Below are 21,003 nucleotides of genomic sequence, written 5' to 3'. Positions count from 1 at the left end.
TAACAGGTGACAGTTGAAGATACATTTCGAATTGCTATCACTTCACGCGAAGAATCTTGCAAATTGACTGTAATCCAAATTCTGGTAGCACGTACAACTCCTTATATCATCTATATCTAGTCTGTGAGGTGAAGCCTTAAGATTGAGTTGGTTGGTTGTTGTTTAACGCCGCACTCAGCAATATTCCAGCTATATGGAAGCGGTCGGTAAATAATCGAGTCTGGACCAGACAATCCAGTGATCAACATCATGAGCATCGACATACGACATCGGGATGCGATGACATGTGACAACCAAGTCAGCGAGCCTGACCACCCGATCCCGTTAGTCGCCGCTTACGACAAGCATGGTTGCTAAAATCAATTCTAACCCGGATCTTCATGGGTCCTTAAGATTCAATGAGTGAGTGAACATGGTTTAACGCCGCTTTTAGCAATATACCAGCAATATCATGGCGGGGTACACCAGAAATGGGCTGTACACCTTGTACCCACGTGGGGAATCGAACCCGTGTCTTCGGCGTGATGAGCGAACGCTTTAACCACTAGGCTACCCCACCGCTGCCAGCGACAATTTTATAGAAATCCCTTTCCTGTATTGAGTGTTATCGTCAGTTTTTGCAATATGGATTTGGTGGTTTGTAGCAGCTCTAGATCTCCCTAAGGTTTAAATGAAGTAGTTTGTTTTAATAAAAATATTTGTTTTAAGAAATTAAATTTGCATTATGAGCTGCCTAGTCTACGATCGGCAATACCTTCCTATAATTTCAACTTCCAATAAGTTGAACTGAATTACTACAGCAAATATATTTGAAAGAAAGCGTGATATGATTACGGATGATAAACATCGGAGCACACGTCAGCGAGCCAATACAGTATAAATCTCTCCTGAGAGCTGAGAACATTCCGAGGAATCAGCTGGGTTTGAGAATGGTTTCCTAGGATTCTGACGGCAGCTCAGAAACGCTCCGGGTTCGTGTCGTGGGAATTTGCGTGATTTTGAACCTGGTGATTACTTACAAACCATCGTAGCCGGATCATCCAAAACTTTAGTAAAGAAAGAACACAAATCATGTAACAGTTTGTTAAACTGAGTGAGTGAGTTTAGTTTGAGCTTTTAGCAATATTCCAGCAATATCACGGCGGGGGAGCGCAGAAATAGGCTTCGCACATTGTACCCGTGTGGGGAATCGAACCCGGGTCTTCAGCGTGACGAGCGAACGCTGAGAGATATGTGACATTCGTTCATGGTTATCCCTTGTTCAGGTATATTTACTGAGATAACCACAAACCGACCACTTTCTCCATCACTCTGATATAGGAAACATTGAATGAAATTCTTTTCACGATGAGTAATATTCGCAACTGCGTCAAACCATACACAGGCATATCCTTTAAGTTGTTTAACAGTAATTATAATCCACGTGTCTCCCTGACGTCATGTTTTTATCAGCTCCACACGTATCACTCTCTGTGCACTATATTGTTCCAAAGATATATCTCTGATGTAAGAAAAAAACATTTCTTTAGTTTAAAACGTTATTGTTAAGGGCGTTTAAACAAACAGGCGGTCACCTAGACAAGAACATCTGTTGAGATAGGTATACAGCATCAGGGCTGTGTTATTTTACTGTTTGGACCATACTGAGGATATGTAACGTGCCTTGCCAGGTAAATGTGTTGTATCTTACCGGAGAACTGTGTTCAGTGCGTGACACTTGTGTCTACCGCGGTCTGATCCAGTGCTAAACCCCACTTCGTGTATTGTGAAACGTTGTGTAAGCCGATTTGTCCCCAACTTACAAAAAACAAATATTGGCATTTCCGCCCTGAAAACCCACTGCGTTTAGTTGGAGACGTGTTTCCATTGTCCAGCTGTTGATTGGTCAACGCACTGGACTCTGATTGGTCAATGCATCGGATGACAACATTTGTAAAAAGCAGCTAGTTCAATATTCCATCACTCCAACTAAACAGTAACATTACAAATTGAGAGAAAGCAAAGAAGCTGTTTCGTTTCTATCAAGATGATATAACAGCCATTAAAGACATTCTAACTTCTAAGTGCATAAACGTGGCACAATTCTTTCCATATCAGGAGAAATCTCTGTCAAGATCAGCGGAATGTACGAGTATATCACAATGAAACACTGATGCTGCAGGTGTTCACGAAATGTTAGGTATCTCCATCCACCCGACAAAACACATGCAAAACCAAGTCAATTTTTCGCAGTAAAACACGATAGCATTTGGTACAAGTCAAAACAGGGAATTGAAATATCTCCATGTTCAATACAACCCTATACAAAATCAGAAGAAATGTCTGCTGACAGTCAACTGTATGACTGTGTCACAATGAAACTCTAATGTTACATGCGTTCACGAAAAGGTAGCGTATCCCCACCATACCACCCGACAGAACACATGCAAAGCCAAGTCAATTTTTGGCAGTAGATCACGATAACTTACGGTACAAGTTAAAACAGGGAATTGAAATATCCCAATATGCAAACACACGCAAAGCCAAGTCAATGTTTCGCAGTAAACCACGATAGCATATGTTAAAGGTCAAAACAGGGTATTGAGATATCTCCATATTCTGAAGACAGTAATGATTTTCAGTGACTGACTCCAATCTAATGACGCATGTAGTACCGTAGCTGGCCAAAGTAACTATGTAACAATGAACGTTTTAATTAAGTCTCGGGATGGACACATCAATTACATCGTAGTAAAAACGCCATCTGCTTAACACTTGCCAGGTGGATTTTCATTGGCTAAGCAAGTCAAGTAGGAAGCAGGTGAGGAGGTTAGCAAGCGGCTGATGACGATGGATTTGGTATATAATGGAGATTTTCTCCTCCTCATCCTCATCCTCCGTGACAAGTCACATCATGGGACTTCTACTCTTAACTCTCCTAATACTACAAGTGTGGACTATGGAAGGTGACGCAAGGTCGGTACAGGTAAGACAAGCTTTTCTTACCTTAAACCTTCTAGATATTTATTCGTTTGCTTTTACAAAACATGAAATTTATGAAAATTTAATTAATAATTTTGCATCGTAAAATATTTATGAACTGATGGGGTGTTTTCTTTTTTCATTATTTCATTATAATCAGTGATAGATATATTTCAATCACACTCAATCTTGAATTACACACTTCCAGGCAAATTCATTATATCCATTATATACATTGTGCCATTTTTTAAAGAAAAATTGTGCTTCCGTTGTACATATTGCATTTGAGACCTTATCAGAATTGAGTTTGAGACATTACGTTTGCAGTGTTTCTACGACTGTTTTTGGGGTAATAACGTTTTTGGTCAAACCCCAATTTTCAGATTATACAATTTCTTGTCGGCAGACATCTTGGTGTCTTTGTAATTGGTCGTTTCATGCTTTGTTAAGTTTGCCTAACAACTGCCTATCTTCGCTTGCCTAACATTCGTCTATCCTTGTCTGCCTATCATCTATCATGTGTCTACCCTCGGGTGCCTAACATGTGTCTATCTTAGCTTGAATAACACATGTCTATCCTCGCTTGAATAACATGTATCTACCCTCGCTCTCCGATATGTGTCTATCCTCGTTTGTCCAACATGTGTCTGTCTGTGATCCTGTTGTTGGCTACTCATACTTTCATATGCCGACCGCCTCCGTGATGTAGTGGTTAGAGCGTCCGCCCGGAGAGCGGAAGGTCGCGGGTTCGATCCCCGACCGCGTCATACCAAAAAGACGTTAAAATATGGTACTTGTTGGTCTCTGCCAGGCGCTCGGCATTAATGGGTACAACAAGGACTGGTCGGTATAATGTGTCTGAGTGGGGTATTCATGCTTCACTGCGGCATGGTATCTCTGTGGACTAGCACTATAAAACCAGCTTCAGTCTGGGCTAGTACAAGCAGCCGCACATACACATACACATGCATGCACGTCGTCATATGAGCGAAATCTTCTCAAGCACGACGAAAAAAACCAATTTCACCTCACCTCACCTCACCTCACCTCACATGCCTGTAAACCTGTCTAGCAATCCTATATAATGATGTATTAATGTCTATGTTAATTGGTGGCACGAGTGGCCCAGTCTGAGGTGCCGTAAGTAGTCCGAATCCCGATAGCCTAGTGGTTAAAGCGCTCGCTCGTCACTCCGAAGACACGGGTTCGATTCCCCACCTGGGTACAATGTGTGAAGCCCACTTCCGGTGTCCCCCGCCGTGATATTGCTGGAATATTGCTAAAAGCGGCGTAAAACCAAAACTCAGTCAGTCAGTCCTTTGACGGCCAAGTATTCCTAGACACAATCTAACAGTTTGAATAGTTGAATAACCTACCATTCAAAGGTCACCTGTGGCCCCTGAATAAATGAACATATGCATGTTCTAACCATGTCTGCCCTAGTCTTCTCTTGTGCTTCTTGTGTGTAAAACTAAACTCACTCACTCACACAGACAGTAAACTGAAACTGAAAAATAAATGTTATCAGCAATAACCGCGCTAAACCCAAATCACCCGATGATCCAGTCCATGTTAACTGGGTTCGGGGCTTTTTTTCTGGTTATAATTTAATTAAAATGTATGGTAAAATGATCTCCTTCACAACACTGTCTTGTATGGAATCCTAGAAGGGACATTGTCGCGTTGTTGTCTTAAATACAGGACAGGCACGAGGCCAGCAAACAGGGCCTCAGTGTTCCGATTGGCTAACAATACCGTTATGGCGTAACACCAGAGCGCCAAGGTCGGAACACGGATCTACTCCACTGCCTGCAACAAGGAAGCGAGGGCTCCTGCCAAATACCTTCTGTTGTCACATGTGATGTTAGCACACCAGAGAAACATGCTGGTCGACGTCCTAATTGTGCGGCGTATACATGCGAACTGACTGAAGTCAGGAGGAGGGCAAACCCTGCTTCCTGTAAGGTGAATAGTACATGACTCGGTGATTGGGTCATTGCTATGGAAACATTTTGGATGGTACCGAAACCCCACAGTAAAAGGGAATTCAAGGGTATTCAAGGGAATAGAATTGTGGTTTCTATTAAGAGTTTATGTCTAGTGTCATAAAATCTTTGTAGCCTCATTGTGAATGTGAGAATTATCCGTTGTTTCTTAAAGTACAACGGATAATTCTCACATTCTACCTTATTTCCTAGAATGTAGATAGTACATGACTTGGTGATTGGGTCATTGCTATGGTTACATTTTGGATGGTACCAAAACCCCACAATAAAAAGGAAGTCAAGGGAATTCAAGAGAATAAACTTGTGGCTTCTATTAAACCTTTCACTGTCTTGTATCATAAAATCTCTGCAGTCTCAATGTGAATGTGAGAATTATCCGTTGTTTCTTACAGTAGTACTGGTGGCTGAAAGAATGGCTGCTCGTTGTTTCTTGTAGCAGTACACTTGATTGTAAGAATGGCTGCTCGTTATCTGTAGTAGTAAAGGCAGTAGGAGCAGCAAAAGCAGCAACAGTAGTAGCGGCAGTAGTAGTAGTAGTAGCAGCAGCAGTAGTAGCAGTAGCTAGTAGGAGCAGCAGCAGCAGCAGTAGTGGTGGTAGTAGTAGTAGTAGTAGCAGCAGCAGTAGCAGCAGTGGTAGTAGTAGTAGTAGCAGCAGCAGTAGCAGCAGCAGTAGTAGTATTAGCATTAGTAGTTAGTATGAGCAGCAGCAGCAGTAGTAGTAGTAGTAGCAGCAGCAGCAGCAGCAGCAGTAGTAGTAGTAGTAGTAGTAGTAGTAGTAGCAGCAGCAGCAGCAGTAGTAGTAGTAGTAGTAGTAGCAGTAGTTAGTAGGAGCAGCAGCAACAGCAGCAGTAGTAGTGGTAATAATAATAGCAGTAGTATTGGTAGAAGTGGTAGCGGTAGTAGAAGTAGCAGCAACACTAGTAGTAGTAGTAGTAGTAGTAGTAGTAGTAGCAGCAGCAGCAGACTGACTGACTGACTGACTGACTGAGTTAGGTTTTACGCCGCTTTTAGCAATATTCCAGCAACATCACGGCGGGGGACACCAGAAATGGGAGCAGTAGCAGCAGCAGCACCACTATAGCTAGCAGTAGTAGTGGTAGTAGCAACAGAAGTAGTAGCAGGGGAAGCAGCAATAGTAGTAGAAGTGGTGGTAGTAGTAGTAGTCGTAGCAGTAGTAGCAGTTTAAGAAGTAGTAATAGCAGTATCAGCAGCACTTGTAGTAGTAGTGGTTGTTCTTATTGTAGTATTGAATGAATCACTTGTTATTGATCTCAGGCACGTCTGAATACGAAGGCTCTACGTCTGGCGACCGGCAAGAGGATAGCCCGCCCTAACATACCCCCGGAGGAGATAGGCGTTGACGGGGCGTACGAGTCAGACATGAAGCTCACACCAGAACAGATGATGATGCTTGGCAATGATGATCGGCCGGGGGCTCCCGCTTCAGGAGGAAGGCCGTAGCACAGGACCAGTACCTCTGGCCTAACAATGTCGTCGTATACGAGTTCGACTCTGATCTACGTACGTCTGTTTCCATTGTGTTATCATGCAGTCAATAAAGAAGGATACACCCTTCGTTATGTGCATCAAATTCCTTAGTAACGATGCGCTGACTTGGTTGACACATGTCATCGGTTCCCAATTGCGTAGATCGATACTCATGCTGTTGATCACTGGATTGTCTGGTCCAGACTCGATTATTTACAGACCGCTGCCATATAGCTGGAATATTGCTGAGTGCGGCGTAAAACTTAACTCATTCACTAGTAACAATGTACTGAAAACTACGGTGTCCCTTTGAGTTCGTTACACGCATTTTGACTGAAATAAATAGCAAGTGTCCGGGACCCCAAAACTCCCAGTTCGTAATATTCTTCAGTTCTTTGTAAATGTGTTCGCTTCAAACGTATTTTACTGTTTGACATATATAAACTAAGGTTTAAGCCATTGTCTCGCGGCCCGTTCCAACAAGCATAGGGCCTGTAAGTCTCGCGAGGCGCTATTTCCGGTACTAAGCTGGTTCCCGGCTCCCTTTGCGCGCACCAGCTTGCGACATGCGTGACGGGGCCCAGCTTACTTCCGGTACCAGATTTCCGGTGACAAGCGTTTATTCAAGAACCAGATCTGGTTCCAAATTGTGCGACCGCCAAATCTGACTTTACTAGACCGGACCAAGTGTACAACCATGCTTGGCTGTCACAGCTGTTGACAGTCGAAATAGTTGACAGTCGACAGTTGAAACAGACAACCATGAGACTATTCGAATAGGTATGAAACGTTGTTTGTCACCGAGGTACTAAACAACGTAAGCACTCGTGAAGTGCCGCGACCTACTTACGAGCCCTATAAGCTAAAGTGATCGTTACTCCCTTATTTTAACATAGGTTGTGGATCATCTTAGAGCTGAGACTGCTTTCTGGAATCGGACCGAGTACTGATTTAAATCATACATAATGAGCAGGGCCCTTATTCTCGAAACGTTCGTAGCCCCACGAACTTCTTGACTTAAGCCCATTCTAAACACATTGGCTACGACCACAGTTAAGGATTCTTAGGGCTACGAACGTTTCGAAAATCAGGACCCAGACTCGGAAATGTCGGGAATTGCGTCTACTGTTTGTACATTAACAGCATCCAGCTATCGTGACAACATCCATCGGGCCATACAGCACTGGGAAGATCTGACCTGTATCAGGTTCAAGGAGTACAGGGAGTACTCCACAGCTCTGCATGATGACAGTCGTGTCAAGTTCTACCAGGGACCTGGGTAAGTGGGAAACTGGCAGGTGTGTCAAGTTCTACCAGGGACCAGGGTAAGTGGGAAACTGGTCCGGTGTGTCAAGTTCTACCAGGGACCTGGGTAAGTGGGAAACTGGCAGGTGTGTCAAGTTCTACCAGGGACCTGGGTAAGTGGGAAACTGGCAGGTGTGTCAAGTTCTACCAGGGACCAGGGTAAGTGGGAAACTGGCAGGTGTGTCAAGTTCTACCAGGGACCGGTGTGTCAAGTTCTACCAGGGACCTTGGTAAGTGGGAAAACTGGTCAGGTGTGTGCGTTGTTAAACCATTAACTATGGTGCAGTGTACACCGTCTACCAAGGGGGTACCTGGGTACAGGTATTATTATTATTTATATCCCTAGGTGCGGGGTACGTGGGTACACCATCAACCATTGTTGGGGTATATGAGTAGACCATCTACCATCTACGTCAGGGCCGTAGTTAACTTTTCTTAATAAGGGGGGCACTATCAATGTTAAAAGAGTGTTATATCAATACTTTGATGCATAAAATGTAATCTGTAAAAAAAATCTAGGGGGGCAGCTGCAACCCCTGCACACACGCACACCCCACCCCACCCCCACCCACCCACCCGTCTAGCTACGGCCCTGTATATGTATAATAATCTATGCATAAAATAAAGTTAATGAACTCATCATTGAACCAAGAGTAACGACATCTTGTGAAGAGTATGCTTGGAAGAGGAACAGTCAGAGTGAAGATGATACAGAGTCTTTGGTAACGGGTTTGTTGTTCTCCAGATGCCAGTCGGCCATAGGACGGATTGTTGGTGGTCAAGAAACATCCATCGGCACAAGATGTAACACTGTAAGTCTGTTTGCCTTCATTACATACATTTCCTGTGTGGATACCTTCAAACCATGACCTCCTCCGTGGTGTAGTGGTTAGAGCGTCCACCCGGGAAGCGGAAGGTCACGGGTTCTATCCCCGACAGCGTCATACGAAAAGACGTTAAAATATGGTTACCGTGATTGTTGGTCCCTGTCTGGCGCTCGGCATTAATGGGTACAAGGACTGGTCGGCTCGGAGTCAGAATAATACATTGTCTGAGTGGGGTATTCATGCTTAACTGCGGCATGGTATCTCAGTGAGCTGGCACTATAAAACCAGCTTAAGTCTGGGCTTGTACAAGCAGCCACACATACACACGCATGCACGTCGTCATGTGAGCGAAATATTCTTAAGCACGACGTTAAACCCTATTTCATCTCATCTGACCTTTAAACCATATCGTGACAACTATGTCCTATACACCGGATGACGTAGTTACGGTGAAGGTATCTCAGTGCTGCCCCCTATGGACGGTTCTGATCTTGACGTCGCTGTACATTACAGCACCACAGAGGTACAGTTACCGACTTCTGACCCAAGAAGTACATGATGCTTTTGATGCTTACGATAAGTACCGAAACAGGCTTGGTTTTAGAGTTTCACAATCACATACCGAACACAGCTGATGACACCTGTGGCGTTCTTTTGGCAGATGGGGTCTGTTGCTCATGAGATCGGCCACGTGTTGGGGTTCTACCACGAGCAGTCCCGACCTGACAGAGATGATCACGTGTCCGTGCACATGGAGAATGTCACCCCGCAGTTTCAGTACAATTTCAAGAAGTACAGCAGCTCCCAGGTCCGCACTGACGAGCCGTACGATATAGGCTCGGTGATGCACTACGGATCATTGGTGAGTTAACTTGTTTCCTCCGGTGTCCATCGGTGTCCATTGTTTCTTTGGTTGCCATTGTTGAGTTGACTTGTTTCCTCCGGTGTCCATCGGTGAGTTGAATTGTTTCTTTCGGTTGCCATTGTTGAGTTGACTTGTTTCCTTCGGTGTCCATCGGTGAGTTGAATTGTTTCTTTCGGTTGCCATTGTTGAGTTGACTTGTTTCCTTCAGTGTCCATTGGTGAGTTGACTTGTTTCTTTAAGTGTCCATTGGTGAGTTGACTAGTTTCCTTCGGTGTCCATTGGTGATCTGGGTCCCGTTCCTCAAAGCGATCGTAACGCTAAAGTGATCGTAACTCCCATACTTTAACATAGACTTACGACAGTCGTAGCGCTACGATCGCTTTGAGGAACGGGGCCCTGAGTTGTAGAGATAGGCTGTACACAAAAGTAAATGTAAATGTACTTACAGGTAAGGGAGGGAGGGAGAGAAGTGTGTGAGAGAGGAAAGATAGTGAGAGGTAGAGAGGAGTGAGAGTGAGAGTGAGGTAGAGCACCTGAAAAAATATTATCTGAGGGAGGCGAGTTCACTGTGTGTTCGTGCATGCGAGTGTGTGTGTGTGTGTGTGTGTGTGTCTCTTGTAACAGTTCCACAACGTGTGTGCGAGTATATAATTTGTGACAATTCCACAATGTGTATGGGTGTATCTTTTGTCCCAACTTGTGTGTGACTAGTATTATTTGTGACAGTACTACAGCAAGGACGGGAAGTCGCCCACTATTCTTCCCAAGGAGGACGGCGTAAAGGGCTTCATGGGACAACGTGACGGCCTCAGCTTCATGGACGTCAAGACCGCCAACGACCTTTACGGCTGTGCAGGTAACGTTTTCTCTCTATATAGGTAGGCGGTGGGGTAGCCTAGTGGTTAAAGCGTTCGCTCGTCACGCCAAGCCCCAGGTTCGATTCCCGACATAAGTACAATGTGTGAAGCCTATTTCTGGTGCCCCCCGAGGTGATTTTGCAGGAATATTGCTAAATGCAGCGTAAAGCTAAACTCACTCACTCCAAATAGAGGTACCTGTATCAACTTGAATGCTTAACGCCCCATTTTCTGTAACTTCCTCAAACGAGTCAGATATGTCCTGTCAGATATTTGTATCACTATACATGAAGAGCCCGATGTTAAACTGTCATCTCTTTCAGCGCACTGTCCATCGTCCACCCACTGTAACAACATGGGCTTCATGGGTGCCGACTGCAGCTGCATGTGCCCCTGGGGTCTGACCGGTGACGCCTGTGACGAAGTCATCTCCTCCACGGCAGGTGAGTGTGGCCAGCTACTCCAGCAATAAATTGTTCTAAGCGGCTACTAACAGGATGGGATGGGCAGGTGCTCTGACGTGGTTGGTGCTTGTCATTGATGCTCATAATATGAACCACTGGGTTACTTGGTCCATATCTCCATTTAGCTGTAATGTTTCGGAATGCAGCGTTTTACAAACAAACAAATCAGCCAACTAATTAACAAACATACAAACCAACAACAATATGAAACAAACAAACAACAAATCTTAAAGGTACCGAGTTGCCATTGCAGTCACATACTAATGTACAGCATATTATGAATAATACTTCATTATATTCTTCTAGCCGCGAAGATCCGGGTTACAATATTGATCTTCAGTAACCCATGCTTGTCGTAGGAGGCGACTAACGGGATCGGGTGGTCAGGCTCGTTGACTTGGTTGACACATGTCATCGGTTCCCAATTGCGTACATCAGTGCTCATGCTGTTGATCACTGGATTATCTGGTCCAGACTCGATTATTTACAGACCGCCACCATATAGCTGGAATATTGCTGAGTGCGGCGTAAAACTAAACTCATCACTCACGTTATATTCTTCACATGACAAGACTAGAGAAAAACTCCACAACACCCAAAGTAGAAATCTTTGTCAAATATTCCTATTTTTTTCTGCTTAGATTGCGGGGGAGTGCTGACCGCTCGCGACGGGACGTTCTCCACTCCTAACTACCCTAACGGGTACGGTGGCCCCAACACATGTCACTGGCTTATTCTCGTGAGTACAAATGCTATATTGATATATGACTATAGATAGCTGAACACACATCGCGGAAATATACTCATGGAAACAAAACAGGGAACACGTGAAAGTACAAGAGTTCCTTCAGTCTTTTCCAGGTTTCTTCGCATGCTTTGTATTGTACTGTGAGTAAAAATCTGGAAAAGCATACAGGAATACTTCTATTTTCGTATGTTTCCTTATTTATTTCCATCAGTATAGTTATTAATAATGGCTTGAACGGCGATGGATAAGTTCCTTTATATTCATCTGTTGTGTGTATATACAGTTTCTCCACACGTGCAGGTTAATTTCTTTCGCATTATTTATTTCAGGATGATCCTGAGGATTGACCTTATTTTCAAATTTAGAATACATTCTTATCGTATAAATACTCAATGTCATTTAAAAAGTGGGCAATACCACGTGTTATATTTGGGGTGACACTTTCTCAGTAAAGTACAGATTCTAGTACTAGGATTGAGCACCATTCGGGATTTCGAACCCACCCTCACAGTGTGAGTCCCTGGCTGAGGGAGTTAGATCGCCCAGCTTGTGGTGGTTGTGGTGGTGGTGATGGAATTGGGTTTAACGTCGTGCTTGAGAATATTTCGCTCATATGACGACGTGCATGCGTGTGTATGTGTATGTGCGGCTGCTTGTACTAGCCCAGACTGAAGCTGGTTTTATAGTGCTAGCCCACTGAGATACCATGCCGCAGTGAAGCATGATACCCCACTCAGACACATTATACTGACTCCGAGCCGACCAGTCCTTGTTGTACCCATTAATGCCGAGCGCCAAGCAGGGACCAACAAGTACCATATTTTAACGTCTTTTGGTATGACGCGGTCGGGGATCGAACCCGCGACCTTCCGCTCTCCGGGCGGACGCTCTAATCACTACACCACGGAGGCGGTCTGCCGAGCTTGTGTACCGGCGATTAGGTGCCTCACTGTAAAAATGTGGGTTCGAATCCCGGAAGGGACTCAACCCAAAACAGTAACATAATCGGCACTTTAAGGAGACAGTGTAACCCCAAATATAGCATATGTTAAATTCTTATCGTAATTAAAAAATATAATTAAAAATCCCTCGTTCGTGTCTAACTTCGTGAGCTACATGTACCTTCCGTTATGCAGGGCCCCCTGGGTCCAGCATCAAGTTGTGGTTCAACAAGTTTGAGATGGAGGATGACGACGATGCCCCCTGCGGCTACGACTGGGTAGAGGTCCGTACCCTCGGGCCTCATCTCGTGGGACCCAAGTAAGTCACGTCTCCCAGCGACCATTCCATCAAGATCAATATCCATCAATTGTAGGATATATGAGAATCTCACCCATATATCATATAGAAAAGTTATCCTCGGCAATGAATATCAACTCGTGTTGATATAATTGATATCACCCATCAAAATCATTCTTCATTAGTTTTCAATGAAAATTGTACATCCTCAACACTGGACTTCAGTGATGTCTCATTGTGACGTCATCAAGTTGATTGTCATAGCATTGTCAGAGCATATGCAAAATCCTGTTTCTCCTAATCTTATAATCTAACACAAGCTGTGGATCTATGATTCATTAGAAAGTTAAATGAATATCAACCCACCCCTTGGTTCATGGCTCCCAAGTTTTTGTATATCATCCTGAATCGCCTATGTTATTTATGTTTATGGCTAGAATCGCCTACAATTGCTGACATCTTCGGGGATGATGTAAATCCAGCTTGAGTCCATGCAGGAAGCAAAGACACTATAAGTCCCATTGGTCCCTAGTATGGTGATCTACCTTCAGTTGTTGGCAATCTGTAGCCGGTTTTTATATTGCATCATCTTCTATAGTTAAAAGTTTTAGATTTAATTACTAGTTTTACATTGATATCTGTGATGTGCTAGTAACTGTTCTTTGTCTGTCCTTGTTGACAGGTTTGTATAATTTACCTTTAACTATTATAATTCTATAACTTGATTTAGTCACGATATGGCTGAAACACTGCCGATGTGATTTAAAATATTTACTCTCTCGCTCGCTCACTCACTCACCCAAACGCATGCATATCGTGGAATGAACTTAAGAGGATACTAACGGGGTCGGGTTCTCCGTCTTAGTTCATGGTTCTCCGTCTTGGTTCATAGCGTACATCGTACCCCGACGGCTTGGATCGATACTCATGATATCAATCACTGGTTTGCATGGACTAGATTTGGTAAAATCAGTCATCTTATAGGTGGAATATGGCTGAGTTCGGCGTTAAGTAGCAAAAAAACAAAACTTCAGTATCAGATGTATACTGATGTACAAAAAAAGTACACACCTGCTGTTTTGAGACTATTTAAAAAAGTAAATATTTTGCTAGCAATGTTCCAATTGGGTACGATATATATGGTGATATTGCAACACGTACACAATGTTTGTGAATTGTGAGTCACAATTAAAACACTTTTCTAAATATTACGCTGTTTTTAGGAAAACATTTTACCAAAGCATCAGATGTGTACTTTCTTTTGTACGTCTGTTTTATATAGCGAGGGGTGTGGCGTCACACAAACATGGTAACATTCTAGAATGATGGCTTGTGTCTAGGATAAAGTTATCTTTTATAAACTAGTGAGATGTTTTATAGTCGTTCATATGATTAGAAGGTTAACAACGAATATTTTTAAGAGTCGAAATCCCAGGATAATATAACTACTATGTCCCTTGTATGTTCTTGCAGAATGTGTGGAAGCGGCCCATCTTCACACATCGAGCATCACGGCAATGCCCTCTACGTCCGCTTCCAGTCCGACGACTCCTACAACGACTTTTCTGGCTTTGAAGCGGGTTACTCCATCGAAGGAGGTGATTATTACAGCGCCGACGTGTACTACGACAATTACAATGATTACGACAGCTACAAAACATACAACAGTTACAACGATTACGATAACGAAAACGACGACAATACGTGGTACTAGAATCAGCATCGGGTTATTATTCCTGGGTCGTCTTGAAAAGGCTAAGTTTGCAAGTGATTTTAGTAATTGCAGGTTAGCCGTGAAGATCCGATTAAGAATTGGTCTTCTTCAACCCATGATTGTTGTAAGAGGCGACTAACGTGATCGGGTGGTCAGGCTCGCTGACTTGGTTGACACAAGTCATCGTATCCCAATTGCGTAGATCGATGCTCATGCTGTTGATCACTGGATTGTCTGGTCCGGACTCTACTATTTCAAAACCGCCTCCTTATAGGTGGAATATTGCTGAGTGCGGCGTTAAACGACAAACAAACAGAAATTGCATGTAAATTATTCGGGTTACACAACTATCTTGTCTGGTTATGTCACATACCCTCACAGCATATTATAACAACAACCTTAAGCACTTATCGACACGGGACAGATTTTCAGACAAACAGTTCCAATATGGTTGGTATTTGACACGTGACTCTAGACACAATTATTTAAATATAATACCATAAATTAATTATAAACGTTTTGAATATTTTAATTTCTATGCCTCAAATGAACCATTTAATCCTAACTGAAATGATTACATGCCTGAGCATGCAGTGAGTGTTTTCACAGTGTCAGTACATGAAAGACCGAGACTGTTGATGAGTCTATCTGTTGTTGAACCTACGTACAGTACTTAACCATAAGTGGGTCATCATTAGTCAAATTTCTATAGACTAACATGTTAATTAACTGTTGCAAGAATAATTTTCATAATCTGAGGAGGAGTCATTTTATTTTGATATTTTGCAAACATCTTGGAAATCATCATCGGCTACGTGTACATAATTTTCTTTTATCTTTCCGTTGATTAGTTATCGCATGACACCTGATTAAGCACCATAAGTACAACTTTTAATCTATCCCATAGACAGCCATGTTAAACCTGATTGGTATGTCTAATATATGTTGTTTAAATCGTTGCAGTTTTCTTAATAATCAACGGAAAATTGAATGGAAATTACGTGTATGTAGCTGAGATGATTTCCCAGCTGGTAGATATATATAAGCATTGAAAGCAATTCGACCGAAACTAAATTTATGAAAATTATTCTTGCAAGAGTTAATTAACATGCAAGTCTATGGGAATTTCACTAATGATGACTCACTTATGGCCAACTACTGTAGGTTGATGAATCAAAGTCCATTGCTGATTCTGTGTATATTGTTAAGTCTATGTCTGTTCTTGACTCAACATCCATCGTTAGGTCTATGTCTATTGTTGATGCTATGTCCATCGTTGAGTCTATGTACATCGTTGAGTCTATGTCAGTCGTTGAGTCTATGTCCGTTGTTGAGTCTATGTCCATCGTTGAGTCTATGTCTATCGTTAATTCTATCTCTATTGTTGACTCAATACCCATTCTTGAGTCTATGTCTATCGTTAATTCTATGTCTATTGTTGACTCAATACCCATTGTTGAGTCTATGTACATCGTTGAGTCTATGTCCATCGTTGAGTCTATGTACATCGTTGAGTCTATGTCAGTCGTTGAGTCTATGTCCGTTGTTGAGTCTATGTCCATCGTTGAGTCTATGTCTATCGTTAATTCTATGTCTATTGTTCACTCAATACCCATTGTTGAGTCTATGTCTATCGTTAATTCTATGTCTATTGTTGACTCAATACCCATTGTTGAGTCTATGTCCATCGTTGAGTCTATGTCTATTGTTGACTCAGTGTCCATCGTGGAGTCTATGTCTATCGTTAATTCTCTGTCTATTGTTGACTCAATGTCCATTGTTGAGTCTACGTCTATCGTTAATTCTATGTCTATTGTTGACTCAATACCCATTCTTGAGTCTATGTCTATCGTTAATTCTGTGTCTATTGTTGACTCAATGTCCATTGTTGAGTCTATGTCTATCGTTAATTCTCTGTCTATTGTTGACTCAATACCCATCGTTGAGTCTATGTCTATCGTTAATTCTCTGTCTATTGTTGACTCAATACCCATTGTTGAGTCTACGTCTATCGTTGATTTTATGTCTATGGTTGCCTGTTGTGATGTCCATATCTATTGTGTATGTTGATTGTTTTTCGTATCCGACGATTTTTGTACTGCCACATTTAGTTGTGGTAGTTGATCTCGTCCGGCCATAGCAGTGAGGGACGGCGGCGCGACGCGCGGCACACTAGTAGCAGGTAGATCTGTTAGTAGAGATGTTAGCCTTACGTCAAGCATGGGTTGCTGGAGACCAATTCTAACCCTGGTCTTCACGGGTAAGGTTCAATATAGGGGTGGACAATTTATATGGTAGTGATCCGTAAATAAGGAGCAGACAATCCAGTGATAAGCAGCATGAGACTCGATCTACGCAATTGGAATACGATGACATTTGTCAACCAAGTCAGCGAGCCTGACCACCCAATACCGGTAGACGTCTCTTACGACAAGCATAGGTTACTGAAGATCAATTCTATCCCGGATCTTCTCGGGTTTGACGTTTTTGCATTATGATCTTGAGGTGAATCTGGGATTCACCTTATATCCATACCCTACCAACACTCATATACACGAAAAACTGGCCCCCGAAGATGCGATTTAGAATTGGTTTCCAGCAAGCCATTAAGACGAATAACGGGATCGGGTTATGGGGTTCGTTGATATACAGAGTCGTGCAAAAAGTATTCGGACACTTGACGTAATTTCCATAGACTAACATGTTAATTTAGTGTAGCATAAATAATTTTCATGAATTTAATTTTCGTAAGATTCAAGTCAAATGTTGCACAATTGTGAGGAATAATCTTACCTACAATCACATAATTTCTGTTTAATTTTCCGTTACTTATTTATCGAATGGCAACAAGTTAATCAACATATGTACAGTGCTGTGCACTCCTTTAACATGGCGGCCTATGGTATTGTGCATTGTGGATCCATACGTAAGTTGATAAATGTGATGTCATCAGTTAAATAGTGGACGGATAATTGAACTGAAATTATGTGTGCAGAGCAGAGATGATTTCGAATTTGCCTGTCAGATTGTACAAAGATCCATCCTAAACTCACTTCATGAAAATATTTATGCTGCACTGAAATAACATGTTAGTGTATGCAAATGACGTCAAGTGTCGAATACCTTTTGCACGACTGTGTATGTTATCGTATCGTTATTGCGTCAGTCACTAGATTATGTGGTCCAGAATGAATTATTTAAAGACTGCCGTCATGTGGCGGGATCACTGCTGGGAGCGGGATTCAACAAACAAACACACAAACAAACAAACAAACGCCGGAGCCAGGCCCCGTACTCCTCTGGTTTCACTGTACCTAGTGGTAGCCGTCCTCGCCTAGCTGTCTCTCATGCGTTGCATTGTCTCTCTATCTTTGCATTGATTGTATATTGTATACTGTACCTTGTCCATTGCATCCTCTCGTGGCCTATAGACACCTTGTTATGTTTTGTTGGTCTGTGGATTGATGGTGAAAAAGTACATTATGAAATGTATTTTAATATAATACCTTAAAACACGAAAAAACGTTTTATTTGAGATCACCTCTTCAATTAGTGTCATTCATTAATTATATCGTTTTGAAATGAAATAGGAACTTTGCATCCGAGGTATAACAAAGGTTTTGATGAAGATCCCCTCCTTCCCTCATCTATCTCTCTTCTTCGTCCTTCCGTTCGAAGAAACAAAGACGACTTGAAATCAAGAATTAAATACCTGAACCTTTTCGGAATATCCCTGTCCCACGTTAGGCACCAAACGGTGTCTATGATTATATTATCATCGCGAACACCTGGTGTCATTCCATTCGATATCTTTCGTTTTTTTCCATCTCTGTTTTGCCTATGACACCAGCGGGACACATTTAACCAGACAATGGTTCATGTATCATGTCAAATTGTTTAGGTTGAAAGATTTCCATTTTATAAATAGCGAACGAATGATTATCTATGGGCAGGTCAGGTTAATGTTTAAGCATTGGTGGACATATTTTAAATAATCACTGATGTAAAACTTATACCATATGTAAATATAACGCCTAAACACTTTGATGGACCATTACTTAATCTGACCACTATATTGGAAACGTGTTACGTCAGTAGATGATGCTTATTTCCGATTTACTAAGAACGGTGCCAATTTTAACCCCCCTCTTTGCAGACTCTTCATCTCCCTGAAACTTATTTGAACTACATGGTAGACCAAGACTTAAGATAGAACATACCAGCATTAGTGTATCGTGTCGTGTGATGAGTTGCACGTAGCATGATTGTAACATTGATTATTATGTCTACCACGGCCCACCTGCACAAAGCGATCTTAGCACTACGATTATCTTCAGTTTATGATAGAGTATGGAAGTTACGATTATAGTAGCGCTAGGATCTTCGTTCCACAAACGATCTTAGTACTACCGCTATCTTCAGTCTATGATAGAGCATGGAAGTTACGATTATCGTAGCGCTAGAATCTTCGGTCCACAAACGATCTTAGCGCCACGGCTATCTTCAGTCTGTGATAGAGGGTGGGCGGTACGATTATCGTAGCGCAAGGATCTTCGGTCCACAAACGATCTTAGCGCCACGGCTATCTTCAGTCTGTGATAGAGGGTGGGCGTTACGATTATCGTAGCGCAAGGATCTTCGGTCCACAAACGATCTTAACACTACCGCTATCTTCAGTCTGTGACAGAGTATGGCCGGCGTTACGATTATCCTATCGTAGCTTGCTTTGTGCAAATGGGACCTTGGCATTGGGCTGCATTAAAAAATAATCTTAGCTCTTAGGTGATTGTATGTCCCATACTTTAGCATAGTCTTACGATCGTATCGCTACAGTTGCTTTGTAGAAAGAGCCCCAGTAGTTTGATGTTTCTTCATCCTGCCCTCATTTTCGTTCTCTTTATCAGTCATTTTTGTATTTTGCATGATTTTTGTTATTTTTATAATAAAAATGTTACGTTACCTTTTGTGTTCTTAATGTCTTTTCTGTTTCTTGTGTGTATTTTAAGGCAAGTAATATTCTTTGTCCCTAATGATATACATGTGCGTTGTGTGCTGTTAACATTTTGCGTTTTCGATATCTGCGTTGACGAATTGTACAAAGTCTGTCGAGTTTAAACTGTGTGTGGATGATCCCAGGTATGGTGCTTCTTAATTGTGCTTACGTAATTTGGATTTGAAATATGGTCATTGCAGCGGTCATGTTGCAAAATTCCATTTGAGGCCATTAGAAGTATTGGTATTTTTTGCCAAATTATTACAATTTGATTGTTGGTAATGTTACTACCTTTAACCTTTATTTACCTTTAACCGGGCCATATCTTGCTATTATTAATGCATTTACTTCATGTACTTTGAACGGGTGTGTTTTGGGTATGGCGGCTCTGAAACATTTATGATTTTTGATTCGATGTCAAACATGGGAACTAAGGCAACCATATTTAGGAACCAAGATGGTTCTTAATCGGCCATAATTGTTAAAAATGTATCGAAATTTCTCAAAACTTAGTACTTGGCCTAAACTTTATGTTCCAGTTTTGCGAGATTGTGAATTTTGACTTAAATCCAACCTTTTAAGTAATTGTTGGTGACACCGAGATGGCTGTTGTCATGGCCAATACAAACCAAAGTGGGAACATTAGGCGAGGTCGTTGGTGCATGGCCAAAACGAGGCTTCACTACCCCACACCTTATGTTATATCAGAACATAGCAAACACGTATAAGCACAACCAAACTCTTAAGGTCGACGGCTCATTGTTTAAACCACTTATATGTGATTAAGAGTCTCTTTCGACGGACTTCTACATGACGCTCCTCTGAAGTCCTGACAACTGATACCTTCTTCGAGTGGCACTTAGAAGTAGGTGTGATGAACAACGGGAACAGTTCTATAGACACGTAACTTCTTTATTATGAATATGAGCTCATATTAATAATAAGGGACCGTTCATAACTTATGGCAAGGGAGGAGGAGGAGGAGTTTTATGCAGAAGCATGTACAATGTGAATGCCCACCCCCAAAAAAAAAAAAAAAAAAATTACTTTCAAATTAAGTAACACCCCCCTGCATATCATGTACAAAATCAATGACCTCCCCCGTCCCCTTGCCATACTTTTAAAATACTGTTATGTACAAAATTGCTGCCCCCCCACCTTATAAAATCATCATCACTCCCTAAAGGTCCCTAAAGATGTTATACATCCATAGAACTCTTCCCCCGTTGACAACTTATAGTTTAATAATTTTTACATGTTCCCTGGTACCGTCTGACTGACGCAGCTGAAATTTGGCAAGCAAATTTGATTTGTTTTTATGAAGACTTCGTATTTTGTTCAAATCAACATGATTTCGAGTCTTTGTTTTTCGTAAAAAATACTCACATTTTACAAAGTGAACTTTCATTTGATAAATTATTCATAAATCAGGTGAGCTACAGAGCCTTAATATTGTGGCTCAGTTTTACACTGAGGTGCTTATTACATATTTACAAAGACACGGTGCAATTAAAGTGGTTGTACCTTATTCATACA

General features: G+C 42.1%; 2 protein-coding genes across 2 annotated transcripts; one reads left to right on the top strand and one right to left on the bottom strand.

Annotated features, from left to right (window-relative positions):
• Positions 1–10,268: 10,268 nt before the first annotated feature.
• Positions 10,269–14,474, top strand: LOC124255439 (blastula protease 10-like). Its single transcript, XM_046689356.1, has 4 exons — positions 10,269–10,308; positions 10,633–10,752; positions 12,658–12,781; positions 14,234–14,474. The coding sequence occupies exons 1-4, from the start codon at positions 10,269–10,271 to the stop codon at positions 14,472–14,474; spliced, it is 525 nt and encodes a 174-aa protein (XP_046545312.1).
• Positions 14,475–15,619: 1,145 nt separating this feature from the next.
• On the bottom strand, positions 15,620–16,036 carry LOC124255438 (clumping factor A-like). The gene has a single exon (XM_046689355.1). It carries the CDS (start codon positions 16,034–16,036, stop codon positions 15,620–15,622), a length of 417 nt encoding a protein of 138 aa, XP_046545311.1.
• Between the last annotated feature and the right edge of the window lie 4,967 nt (positions 16,037–21,003).

This window comes from Haliotis rubra, unplaced genomic scaffold, assembly GCF_003918875.1.
Source record: "Haliotis rubra isolate DU_JTF1 unplaced genomic scaffold, ASM391887v1 Scf60, whole genome shotgun sequence".
Lineage (NCBI taxonomy): Eukaryota > Metazoa > Mollusca > Gastropoda > Lepetellida > Haliotidae > Haliotis > Haliotis rubra.
The sequence above is the reverse complement of the archived record's forward strand: the minus strand, read 5'-3'. Positions and strand labels throughout refer to the sequence as shown.